Source organism: Palaemon carinicauda, chromosome 37 (assembly GCF_036898095.1).
Source record: "Palaemon carinicauda isolate YSFRI2023 chromosome 37, ASM3689809v2, whole genome shotgun sequence".
Taxonomy (NCBI): Eukaryota; Metazoa; Arthropoda; class Malacostraca; order Decapoda; family Palaemonidae; genus Palaemon; species Palaemon carinicauda.
Window position 1 is genome coordinate 61,470,808 of NC_090761.1, and position 13,932 is coordinate 61,484,739.

A 13,932-nucleotide genomic window follows, 5' to 3' on the forward strand; every position below is an offset into this window, starting at 1 on the left:
ACACTATCTTGTGTCCTCAATTTCTTTTATAACACTATCTTACGTCTCATCAATTTCTTTTATAACACTATCTTATGTCTCATCAATTTCTTTTTTAACACTATCTTATGTCTCATTAATATTCTTTGTAACATTGCAGCAATTCTCAAAGAAGGATTGAGAATTGCTGTATGGTTATAGAAATATTAATGAGACATGAGGTAGTGGTTTAGAAAAATTAGTAAGACATATAATAGTGTTATAATAGAAATTGATGAGATTTAAGGTAGTGTTATAAAAATTGGATGAGACAAGACAGTGTTATGTTAGAAATTGATGAGACATAAGATATTGTCATGAAATAGATAGTGTCTCATCAATATCCTATTCAATAAAGGCTTAATAATAATTGTTTTTCTTTTATAACACTATCTTAGGTCTCATAAATATTTTCATCTGTTTCTATTTTATCTCATTATTTTTTAAAACAAATGATTTGTGCCAATAATTTTCTTTAATCACTAACTTATGTCTCATTGATTTATTGTTTAACAATGCCATACATTTCTTTAATTTTCTTTAAACCTTGTTATGTTTTCTTGATTTTATTTTTACAATTTTATCATGTGTCTCAACAATTATTTTCATATCATTATCTTTTATCTTACTATTTTTCGATATAATAATATAACAAATCACAGTAATTTTCTTTATAACATTGTTATGTCTAATTTTGAAGTTTTTATAGTTTATATATGAAAGATTTATTTTAATGATGTTACTGTTCTTAAAATGTTTGATTTTAATTCTTCATTACTTCTTTTGTAGTTTATTTATTTCCATTTTTTCCTTTCCTCACTGTGTTCTTTTTCCCTGTTGGAGCCCTAATGCCTATTGCATCCTATTTTTCCAACCAGGGTTGTCGCTTACTTAGTAATAATGATAATAATAACAATACTCTATGTTTCATTAGTTTATCAATCAACAATACCTTACTTGTTTTTTATTCTGCAATCGTATGTCTTATCAAAGGGATTTTGACATAGGAAAAATCTATTTTTGGGTGAGATAGCCATGTCGTCCTGATGGAAGTTCCTTCTGGCAACTTTCTACAGTATAATATTTCTGCGATTGATATTACAAGAGAATTACCGTCAGGTATCACGGCGTTCCAACCCCCCAGAAACGACTATCCAAAGATATCGTGTATAATCAGGGACGTATCCTAAGATAACCATAGATATCTGTATTTCTTATCAATTTTTTTTATATCTCCATTTCATGATTCCTTAATTTTCTCAATAGCAATACTTCCTGTATACCACACATTTTTGGAATGCTATTTTATTTCTTTATATTATTCAAGCAATATATCATGTCTAAATAATTTTCTTTCTAACAGTTTTTCAGTCTCATTAATTTCCCATTTGATGATACTGCACGTCTCATGAACTTATTTTGTAACAGTATCCCATGTCCAGCTATTCGTTTTATAATGGCATCTATGGGCCATTTATTTTCTTTTAAAGCAATATTTTGTATGTCAATAACTTTCTGCATGGCACTATCTGATGTTTCATTAATTTCCTATCTAACTGCACCTTTCTGATTGGGAATACTTCAACGTGGTAAAAGTGGTTGCGTGTCACCATGATCAGCAAAGCTGTTCTAGTGTGGGCCACCCATACTAGGTTGATCTGCTATGAACAATCAGACAAAAAAACTCCCATCAGCAATCTGCATTGGCCAGCTGATTAGAAACAGTTGCATTTGTTGTTTGTTGTAGGCCTATGTCTTATTAATTTTCATTATAGCACTCCTAAGTCTCATTAAATTTTTCAAAACAATATATCATGTCTTGCTAGTTTGTTTCATCAAGTAGCACTATATCTGATTAATTTCTATTTAACAATATCTTATATTACAAGAATTAACATTAATATTTTTTTCATTGCCTACAGATTTGGTCCTCGTGTGAAGCCAGTTTGTTTACCGTCCATTTATGATGATTATTCAGAATTAAGTAAATGTACTGTGATTGGCTGGGGACCTAAATTTTTCTTAGATGATGTGAGTATCTTCCTAAAGCTTTTTTTTTTCTTACTAAAATAGGTTCAAATGCATCGGAAAAAAGATTTTGTAATTTATTAAAGCACTCTTAGATGTGTTTGAAAAGAAGATTTTGTAGTTTGTTCAAGTAGCCTTAGATGTGTTAGAAAAGATTTTGCAGTTTGTTCAAGTAGCCTTAGATGTGAAAGAAAAGAAGATTTTGTAGTTTGTTCAAGTAGCCTTAGATGTGAAAGAAAAGAAGATTTTGTAGTTTGTTCAAGTAGCCTTAGATTGTGTTAAAAAAGATTTTGTAGTTTGTTCAAGTAGCCTTAGATGTGTTAGAAAAGAAGATTTTGCAGTTTGTTCAAGTAGCCTTAGATGTGAAAGAAAAGAAGATTTTGTAGTTTGTTCAAGTAGCCTTAGATGTGAAAGAAAAGAAGATTTTGTAGTTTGTTCAAGTAGCCTTAGATGTGAAAGAAAAGAAGATTTTGTAGTTTGTTCAAGTAGCCTTAGATTGTGTTAAAAAAAATTTTGTAGTTTGTTCAAGTAGCCTTAGATGTGTTAGAAAAGAAGATTTTGCAGTTTGTTCAAGTAGCCTTAGATGTGAAAGAAAAGAAGATTTTGTAGTTTGTTCAAGTAGCCTTAGATGTGAAAGAAAAGAAGATTTTGTAGTTTGTTCAAGTAGCCTTAGATTGTGTTAAAAAAGATTTTGTAGTTTGTTCAAGTAGCCTTAGGTGTGTTAGAAAAGAAGATTTTGCATTTTGTTCAAGTAGCCTTAGTTGTGTTTGAAAAGATTTCGTATTTTGTTCAAGTAGCCTTAGACGTGTTAGAAAAGATTTTGTAGTAAGTTGAAGTAGCCTCATTTGTGTCAGAAAATATTTTTAGTTCAAGTAGCCTAAAATGTGTCCGGGGGAGGGGGGAGATTTTGAATGTTAATTAGCTTCAAATGTGTCAAAAAATAAGATTTTGTTGTTCAAGTAGCTTTGAATATTTTAGAAAAGAAAATTTTGTAGTTTATTCAAGTAGCATGAAATCCAAAGTTGTGTACCAAGTTCAATTGTGCCACAAAAGGGCTCATAATTTAAACAGCTTTAAAATGATCAGAAAAGGAGAAAATTACTTGATGATTTGTCTTTATATCCACTGGTATATTCACTCGAAACTGGTTCATTTCATTAATCATATAACACAATTTCTAGCCTGAATCGAGACCAAACGAGGCAGAGACAGACATTGTCTCTGATTACACTTGTGAAGGGAGCATTGGAGGGCCGAAAAACTTCACCTCTTCTATGGTGTGTGTAGGGCGCTTCAACCCGAATGTCAATGCTTGCAAAGGGGACTCCGGAGGACCGTTCACATGTCCCATGAATGGAAGGCAAACGCTGTATGGCATGGTCTCCTCCGGACGTGCGTGTTCTTTTTCAGCCTCGGTTGATATTTACGTTCGAGCGACGAAGTTTGTTGACTGGATACTGGAGAAAGTTCTTTCAACTCAAGTCAGACAGTTCTAATTAATGTCTGAGTTAAGGATCTGTCAGTTGAGATGCGCAAAACTGATGACAGGCAAACATTATGATCAAATTGTCAGATGATATTTTATGATTGTTATATCCATTGAGACCAGTGTTATGATTTTGTAAGGAAGCACAATTTCTTGTAAATATATATACAGTAATCTTATGATATGTGGGATGAAATCTTATGAAATCTAACCTATCCAATTGCGACGTTTGTTACGATTTACAACTACCTGTAATTTGAATTGTTTCAAGAAAGATCTATACTGTACTCATATCCTCGATATGGTCGTGTCATCTAATGTTCTGTGCAGATATATGATTATGAATGTAGGGTTATGGAAAAATTCTGTAGTGATTGAGCAAGTTCATAGCAAGCACTTGAAATTTTTCATCATATTTTTTTCAGTTAAGATCAATATTTTCTACAGTTTCATTTAACTTTTTGATTGTAGAAGCAGTTGTTTTAGAATAGTCTTTTAGTTTGCACAACAGTTGATCAGGGTTTAGCCACTAAATCATGACAATAATTAGAGAAGTATTTAGGTTACTGCAATGACAATGAAACGACTTGTTCAAGAAAAAGAATCTTTGCAACATCATAGGGAATATGAGTATTGTTATTTGGAACTTTTATACACTTTTTAAGAGGAATTGGGACCTTTAACAGGAAGATATTTTAAATAGTAGAATATTGCAAAATAGAGATATTCTTGTATCAAAGTTATACTGAAATGCAGAAGATAAGAAATATTACTTTAGATTTGAATTCAGTTGTAATACACAAAAATTACAAACATGGCAAAATTGTAAAAACTGAAAAACTGCAAGGACTGGAAAATTATAGGAAACATCAGAGTATACAGTATGTTGTAGGATCTGTACCGTAGAATTATTATTTGTAAATGCCTGTGTGGAATCAATAGTTTTAAACTGATCGAATAATTTGTATTGTAATTGTCAGTATTGGACAGGATAAAAATAAATGTTGTTCGCTTTATGAATTTATTACCAAAGTAGAATACCCGTGAATTTAAAGTCATGAGGTCTTATAAATTAATGTTTCGCCTACACAACTTTTACTTTATGTTAATGCAAGGTTTATTATTGTTTTTAATATTATCATTAGCATTAGCAGTAGTAGCAGTACTAGTAGTAGTAGTAGCAGTAGTAGCAGTACTAGTTGTAGTGGTAGCAGCAGTAGTAGTGTATATTATCTGCAACAGTAGTTTTGAAAGCAGAACACATGCCATAGGGCTCCAATCAGTAAAACTGCCCAGAAGGAAAAGAAAAATACAAAAGTAACTGATAAAAAAAAATGAAAAAGTGAAATGTTGACTAAATAGGTAAGATAAACTAATCAAAGTGGAATTAAACTTATTTTGAACCTATTTAACAAAGAAGACATTTTATGCCCAATTTGAACTTCTGGAGTTCCAGTGACTCGACAATATGGAAAGATTATTCCATAGTTTGGTCACATCTGGAAGTAAACTTAGAGAAAACCTTATGCTATGAAATTATACAAAATAAAAACCTTTAGAATATATTGCGTGTATTGCCTAGTGGCTGGTTTTCTGAATCGGTGACAGCGGATCCAAATGGTTAACAATATTTAAATTACTAATGTATGTGACACGTCAAAAAAGAGGGCTACATATTTAGATGGCTATGCATGCACATTCACCCCATCTCACCACAGAGATGGGAAGAGCTTAGTGTGACCAAAAAATATATTTGTTCCAGCACAATATACAAACCTTACGCTTTTAGCATTATTTATTTTTGCGAAGCTGAAACTAGCCGAAGTTTTTTTGTAAATAGAGTTTAACTACCCCCCCGTTAGTTAGCTCCCCCGCTCACCAGCACTAGCGACTAACCGTCACTTTTTAATTCGGCTTGCTAGAGGAAAGACGTACAGTAGTCTTTTCTCTTCCGCCTAACCTTTCAACCGATTTTACTATTAAACGGATTTTGAGCAAGGTGAAAAATCTATTTTTGTGTGAGATAGCCATGTCGTCCTGATGGCTGGTTCCTTTAGGTAGCTTTCTTAGGGATATTTGCTATTGATACTCCCAGAGCATTGACCATAGGTTTCCAGAATTCTAACGCCTGGCACGAGTATCCTTAATATATCTTTAAGGATATCGCATAATATCAGGGGACGTATTTTTTTATATAACCCATAGCAATTTTCACCCCAAATAGATTTAACTCTTTGAGGGGGAAGAGTAGCGAACGAAGGGGAGCTGTTATCAAAGTACCTGGTAGACCCTCTCCCTGTACTACTACAGCCCTTCATTCCTCGTTGCATTTAAGCAGGAATAGCTGCAGATAGAGTAGTTTTGGGTGGGGTCTTTCTATTAATTAGTTAGTTTTATTTTTTTTTTTTTTTTAAAGAAGGGTGGGTCCACCAGGACAACATGGTTAGCTCACCCAAAAATAGATTTTTCGCTTTGCTCAAAATCTGTTTTTTGGGCTTGTCCGTGTCGTCTTGATGAAAGCTTAGCAGAGAATTAACTTGAAAGTGCTATATCTGTGGGTTTGTACAAGTGCCAGTACTTTGAATGAGTTCCTTATATGGTCTCCTAGACCTTTATATATAACGGATTTTGAGCGAAGCGAAAAATATATTTTTGGGTGAGATAGCCATGTCGTCCTGATGGAAGGTTCTTTTAAATAGCTTCCTAGGGTATATTTGACTACAGTGATATTCCCAGAGAATTTAACTTAAGGTCTCCAGAATTCTAACTCCTGGCGCGAATATCCTTAAAGTTTCCTTTTAGGATATTGCATAATATCAGGGGACGTATTCTTGACACGCCACATAGCAATCTGCACCCCACATAGCATTTACGCTTCGATGGGGAAAAGTGGCAAAATAAAAGAGGAGCCATTCTAAAATTTTCCTTCCTCCTTACTGTATTAGTATCCAGATGGTGCCATAATCGTCGGCCATCTTTATTCCTTGTAGCGTTAAGGTCGGTACTATGGATACAGAATCATAGGGAGGGATCCTGCCAAGGCCTTTTATAGAAAGGAGGGCGGGTCCATCAGGACGACATGGCTATCTCACCGAAAAATAGATTTTTCACTCAGCTCAAAATCCGTTTTTTGGGCTCAGGTCATGTCGTCCTGATGGGAGTTTACCAGAGCATTAATGTATCCGTGGATTTCCCAGTTGTGCCTTAGACTTCAAGATAATATTTCCCTGGTCTTTTAGACCGAAGAGACCTATGACAATACCGTTATATGTCACTTCATCTAATCATATACAGTACTATGTTAGTGCTTCCTGCCCCCTACAGGGAAGAGTCGAACTAGACTCGGGAAAAGTCTCGAAGTTGCGTATATCCTATAACTGACTAGCATTCAGAAGAGACATGCAGGTCTCATTGTGTGTCATTAGCCAAAGTTTGTACTGTATCTGGTATTGAAAACAAATTCCTTCTAGCTAGAAAGGTTCGTATACACGTAGGAACAAAACTACTACATTTGTTTGATAAATTTATGTAGAATAAAAGGGTTAAATCAGGGGTGGCCAACCTATGGCGCATGCGCCAACGGTGGCGCATTGCACGATTACAAGTGGCGCACTATACCCAAGAGATAATAATAGAAAAAAACATGCCTGCTCATGAAAAAATTGCTAATTATGTTCATATATTCTTATTAGTACCTTCAGGAATAACTAATGAATATTATCAATGCAAATTCAAAGTATCAATAAAGTAAGTACAGTTTACTTTGTATTCATGTTAAATCCTTTCCTTTACAACTGCTACATCTATCCACACTATCACAAACACACACACACACGAATATATATATACTGTATATATATATATATGTATATATATATATATATATATATATATATATATATATATATATACTGTATATATATATATATATATATATATATATATATATATATATATATATATATATATATATATATATATATTTATATATATATATATATATCAATGGATTATATGTATAACCGTTGAGTATGTCCAAATCACCATAGTTAAATGATTGAAATGGGGTTAAACTTTGTGTGGCGCATCTGAATTAGAAATGAAAAAAATTGGTGCATGGGAAACAAATGGTTGGCCACCCCTGGATTAAATGAATGCTCTCACCAACTTTATTAAAATGTTTCAGGGCGAAATAAGACGCCCAAAACAATTCATTATTTATTGACACGCAATAAATAGAGTTCAGCATACATTTATAATAACATAAAAATGCAAGTGAAATTAAATTCCATAACATAGACAAGACAAATTAAATCAGAAATGCTTGTTTTACCTGAAAACAAAAACTTTGCCACAATTACATGAAAGTTTTGTAAATTTTAATGTCTTTCTGAGAAATCCGTCTATTTACACTTGTGTAAAACACATGGCACTTAGTGTTCCGTCTATGTTTCATCACCTTTATGTATAGGAACAGTCCATAATGTCACCGTAATGACATTCCACATGACATGTTGAACTATAAGGTGCCAACATGTACACCCATTAGAATTACAGTCCCACATAATTCACTGTTCCTCGCAGCACTAAGCGACAGGTTTTAGCACACTACCTGCCACTACCACGAAACGTTTCAGTTCTTGCACTTGCTTTGCTGTGTTTGAAAAACACTCTGGATGACTTCCATCCAGTAAACGAGCGAAGGCTCTCAAAGTCCATGAGCTGGAAGAAATTTAGCGAAGAAGCAATCTTCCTAGGATCATGACTTGCGGGTGTACTGTCAGGATCCGCTCTGTGAATAAAGTAGGTGATCTTTGCCCCTAGATGTTTCAGGGATAAATTTGAACCCGATGTTTCTCCTCTAAAAAGCTGTCCTCCCCTAAAGTCTGAAGTTCTGTGAAGATAGACCTTTAGACTCTCCACTGGACACAGCGAGATATCTTCCTTCAGAGGGGAGATTCTCCAGGGGGTAGCTCATTTTTGGCGAAAAATGTTGGGTCCGGAAAGAGATTTAACTTTCCCGTTTCTGTAAACTGTAAAAGGCCTTTGTCCCTGGACAAGGCCACTATCTCACTGACTCTAGCTCCTGAAGCTAGAGCAAACAAGAATATAACTTTCTGAGTCAAATCTTTCAAAGAGCAAGTCTCGTTGTCCAGACTTGAAGCAAAATGTAGTACCTTATCCAGAGACCATGAGATGGGCTTGGAGGTGCTGCAGGCCTGAGTCTAGCACAGGCCTTAGGAATTTTGTTAAAATTTCTTTAGATAAGTCCACCTGGAAAGCTTAGAGCAACGGTCTCGTCAAGGCAGATTTACACGTAGTTATCGTGTTGGCTGCTAAACCTTGTTCATGAAGGTAAATAAAGAAAGACAAACAGAAATCCATCGAGATTTCCTTTGGTTTCCTTGCCTTGACAAAGGCCACCCATATTTTCCAAGATGACTCGTATTGCCTTTTGATATATTTTGACAGTGTATTCCTCTAAGAAGTCTATACTGTACTTTCTTTCAAGATCCAGAACCTTTTCTTTACTGCTAAAGAGAGAAAATCATGAGATGAAGGTCTCGGGTTGTCTGTAATGAAGCGAAGACAGTCGACTTCTGAACTTGTTGAGATAGAACTGGGTCCGGCAGAGGGATCATCCTCGGCTGTAACTCCAGAATCAAGGGGAACCAGTTGCTCCGGGGCCACTTGGGAGCCACCAGGGCTGCTGTTCCCTGAAAAGATCTCAACTTCTCGAGGAACTTCATCAGTAGGCTGGGTGGAGGGAACAGGTAAATCCTGGTCCATTTGTTCCAGTCCAGGGACATGTCGTCCGTCGCTTCCGCTAGAGGGTCCTCGTATGGGGTTACGTATCGAGGAAGTTTCTTGTCGCTTGTTGCAAAGAGATTGATCTGCAGTTCTGGGACTTGATGCAAGATGAAGGAGAATGATTTTGCGTCTAGGGACCATTCTGACTATCGGAGCTATCCTGGATAGAGCATCCGCTGTCACGTTGCGGAACCCTTGAAGGTGAACTGCCGACAAGTGCCATCTCTTCTTTTCTGCTAACCGGAAGATGGCCAACATCATTTGGTTGAGTTGAGGCGATTTCGAGCCTTGGCAGATCAGACATCTCATTACCACCTCGCCATCTAGAATCAGTCTTATATGGACTGAAGGGCGAAGGGATAATTTCCTCAATGTGAGGAAAACTGCCATGGCCTCCAAAATGTTGATATGAAAGGTCCTGAATAGAGGGGACCAAGTTCCTCGAGCTCTTCCTTGATGGGAATGGCCCCCCTCATCCTTCCAACGATGCGTCCGTGTGGATGACGACTGAGGGTGGAGGCAGTTGTAGAGGTATTGACCTCTTGAACTTTTTGGCCTCCAACCATGGTTTGAGAAGTGATCGTAGCCGAACCGGTAATGGTCTTCTTAGATCTCTTCGAGCATTTGATGCGTATCTTCTCCAAACTCCTGATGCATCCTTTAGCTGTGCGCTTAGCACTGGGTCTGTCACTGAAGCAAACTGGAGGGACCCCAGCACTCTCTCCTGTTGGCATCTTGAAATCCTGTCGGATTTTAGAAGTCTCTTGACAGATCCTGCTATCTCTTCTTTAATGGAATGGAGAGGCGATGAGATTGTAGATCCCAATGTATGCCTAGCCATTGGAATTTTTGAGCTGGAGATAGTCGAGACTTTTTTGTGTTGATCTTGAATCGTAGATGTTCCAGGAACTGGATCACTATCTTGGATGCTTTAAGCATTTTGCTTCGGATGCTGCCCACACCAGCCAATCCTCCAGGTATGATACCACCTGGATTCCCTGTAGATGTAGTTGATGAACGACTGCTCCTGCAAGCTTTGTGAAGATCCTTGGGTCTATGTTCAGCCCGAGGGGCATGGCTCTGAAAGTGTACTTTCTTTTTTGAAGCCTGAATCCTAGGTAGGAGGAGAGTTGGCAATTCATCGGAATGTGCCAGTAGGCATCTGCCATGTCTATGGAGACTGTGTATGCCCTTTTGGGCAATAGGGCCCTTATATGTTGAAGGGTCAGCATCTTGAATTTGCCGTTCTCGATAAACTCGTTGAGTGGTGACAAATCCAGAACGACTCTTGAGTTTGTCTGAGTCCTTCTTGGGAACGCAAAATAGCCTTCCTTGGAATTTGATGGACTTTGCCCTCTTTATTACCCGTTTGCCCAAGAGCTCTCGGGTATATTCTTCCAGAACGGGGGTGGAGTGTTGGAAGAACTGAGGAAAGGTTGGCAGAGCTGTCTTCCAGCTCCAACCTATTCCATTCTTGATTATGCTGTGGGCCCAGGGATCGAAGGTCCAACGATCCCGGAAGAGTCGGAGTCTTCCTCCTACCGGAAGCATCTCATTGCTTCTGGTTTCCGGAGGGCTTGCCTCCTCGACCGCGTGCTCCCCTACCCCCTCTTCCTCTCGAGGGACGTCTAGAGGAATCTCTCCCGAACCTCCTACCTTTAGGGCGAAAGGTAGTGGTCCGCCTCTCATAGGCTGGAGTGAAGGCTGGTGACTGAGTCACCATCTGCTGGGGTACCAACTGGTAGGTTGGTTGGGGCTGTGCCACCATCTGTGGCGCCGCGGTGGCGTGAAGAGTTTGTTGTCTGGCAGGGGGAGTTGGCACTCTTGACCTCTTTGTCTTTCTCTTCGGTTGGGGACCCTCATCCGGAGAAGACTTCCTTTTAGGCGACATGCCCTACTTCTGGAGAAGATTCCTATTCTCCGTGGCAGCCTTGTCAACTATTTCCTTGACTAGATCGTTTGGAAACGGATCTTTCCCCCAGATATTGGAAGATATCAACTTCCGGGGTTCGTGTTTAACCGCAGCCGAAGCAAACACGAACTCTCTACAAGCCCTTCTTTCCTTAATGAAGCTGTAGAAATCCTTCGTTAAGGTTGCCAAGTGAGTCTTGGCCATGACCATGAACATGTCTGGGACTCTTTGCTCGCTGGCCATTGCCTTCATGGATACCTGGAGGGAGAGAGAGGCAGCAAGCCTCTCCTTTGTATCTTGTTCCCTGCGTAAGAGAAACTCAGACAACTTAGGGAGGTTTTCGTTGAACTGACGTCCAGCGATATCAGGCTCCAACTTCCCGACTGAGAAGGTAAGTTGGATATCCTTCCAGTCTTTGTCATTGGATGACAAGGTTAGGGAAAGGGGCCTACACTCTTCTAGTGTAGGGCAAGGTTTCCCTGCTTCTACTGCCTCAACCACCGCCCTAAATGATTTTTCTGCAAAGGGGAAAACCATAGTTGTAGAAACAAGAAAAGATGGATGCTTCTTGCTCAGGGCCAGCACCTTGGAATTGGTGAAGCCCTTGTCCTTCAGGCTGCTGGCTAGCAAAGCCTGAGCCTTCAAATGGTCAAGCACTATGACCTCCTTAGGCTCTGTCTCCTTGGAAACTGGTTCCATCCTAAGACGGACGAAGCAGTCTGGATAGGACTCAAAGCTGGGCCAGAACTCGACGTCCTCAGTCGGGACAGCTCCCAGCTTCTCTGAAATGAAGATCTTACCACTAGTTATGGGCATGTACTCGGCATGCCTCCATGGGTTAACCTCAGAGCACGTAGGAAGATGCTTAACGTTGAGTCTCTGTTGAGACCCATGGGACGCTGTAATCCGGAGAATCTCCTTCCTGAATTCACCTTCCCTCTGTTTGCTCTTCTTCTCATACATTTCCATCATCGCTTTGATGGCAGCCAGAGTGTCGTCAGGCTTGCAGGTTGAGGAGCAGATGACGTAGAGGGTACAGGTTCTGGGGCAGGAACCGACGAAACAGAGACTGTTTCGACTTCCTCCTCTTCTGTCTCAGGAGCCAACGTTGACTCCTCTTCTCGACCTTCCGCCAGAAGGTCCTTTACGGTGTCCTCTGACATCCTCTCATCATCTAGATGGATGTCTTTCATCGCATCCGAGACATTCGTGTCAACAGATATCTGGATACAAGGGATTTCAGGGGGAAGCTGAGGAATCACATCATCCGCAGATGCTTTGGGAAAAAGAAGGGCTCTCATACGCTCACTAGGGAGGTAAGGCCCCGTGGAGTTCTTTTGAAAACCTCGAACCCATTTGCGTATCTTATCCCGAGCTGCATCCCTTGACCGCTGTCTTGGGATTCTCAAAAGCCTCATACAACAGGTCCTTGCATACTGTACATACCTGTGGGTCCCAGTATTTGAGAGGTCCCTGGGTGATGATACAGCGGGAGTGTGTCCTACGCCCCAGATGGCCATAGAAGTTCCTGCGGCGAACACTGCAGAAAACACTATAGCACTTGACATAGTCCTCCTGTAAAGAGAGGAAAATAAAAGAGTATTGTAGTATGTCACTAGACTAATTAATATTATAATAAGTATTATAATCAGTTTCCATTTTATTTTTATTGCATATAGCTTAGGATAGGTAAGCTGGAAATGAAATAGGAAAGACACATACCTGTGGTTCTTGGCCAGCCAATTGCTGTGACCTACCTCAATATTAATTCTAGGGTATCCTCTATAAGATGTCCAATGGAAGATTCTAGCCTATAAGGATAGAGTAGTGTAAGCAACACCTACTTCCAGAAGAGTTAATAATGAGGGTCAAAGTAACTGATCAACAATCAGTGTAAAGAAAATGGGAATTTCTTTCCCAATTCTAAAAGGTCTCAACAATAGACTGTGCCTGGACACACACAATACAGTATGTTGGAAAATTTTTACTATTGTATAATCATATACCATAGTTTTCTGTCTGCAGTATGCTCTATACCACAGATGTACTGTCCATTGTATATACATATACAATAGTTGCTGCCGGCAAGGCTAGTACCTAGGCTAAATTCAACTGGCACAAAAATTGATCATCCATATATCCAGCAGCCCACTGTCTTGCCGGCGCACCACCGGACTGCCGGCGACCCACCGGACTGCCAGTGACCCACCGGACTGCTGGCGGCTCGCCGGACGCCGGCAGGTCACCGACTGTCGGCACACTGTCCCATCCATCATTCAATGTGACTGGGTAGTGGCCAGAGCACCGACACTGCCAGCCTTTGCCTGCAGAGTCAGATGTGACAGTGAATTAATAGCTGTTGGACCCCAAGCCTAGCCTGCATCTTTCCGGCAAGGTTAGTGGCCGGGAGCCGCCAGATAGGTTAGTAGCTAGCGGCACTAGCCAGTAGAGAGAGAAAAAGCAAGGAGTGAAGGGTGATGTAAGGGTGGCGGCACTAGCCACTGAATCACTTCTTCCTCCTGAATGAGGGTTCTAATGGAAGGGGCGATTGTATCATAAACAAGCTTCCACCCATCCACCTCCCTGGCGGTGATAATCGGTCATAGGAAATGGATGGCAGCCCAAGGGAGGACTGGAGAACACTCAAAGCAAATCGGACTCCTGCCGCAGCTAGCCC

The 13,932-nt window shown here is 39.4% G+C and overlaps 1 protein-coding gene across 2 annotated transcripts in view; it reads left to right on the forward strand.

Annotated features, from left to right (window-relative positions):
- Positions 1-3,716, forward strand: part of LOC137629725 (neurotrypsin-like) — a 98,626-nt gene extending 94,910 nt beyond the window's left edge. For both annotated transcript variants that reach the window (XM_068361294.1, XM_068361295.1), the window contains exons 14-15: positions 1,941-2,049; positions 3,228-3,716. In XM_068361294.1, coding sequence (XP_068217395.1) covers positions 1,941-2,049; positions 3,228-3,542 — 424 coding nt within the window. In that variant the 3' untranslated portion in view covers positions 3,543-3,716. The remainder of the gene's footprint in view (positions 1-1,940; positions 2,050-3,227) is intronic.
- The last annotated feature ends 10,216 nt before the right edge of the window (positions 3,717-13,932 follow it).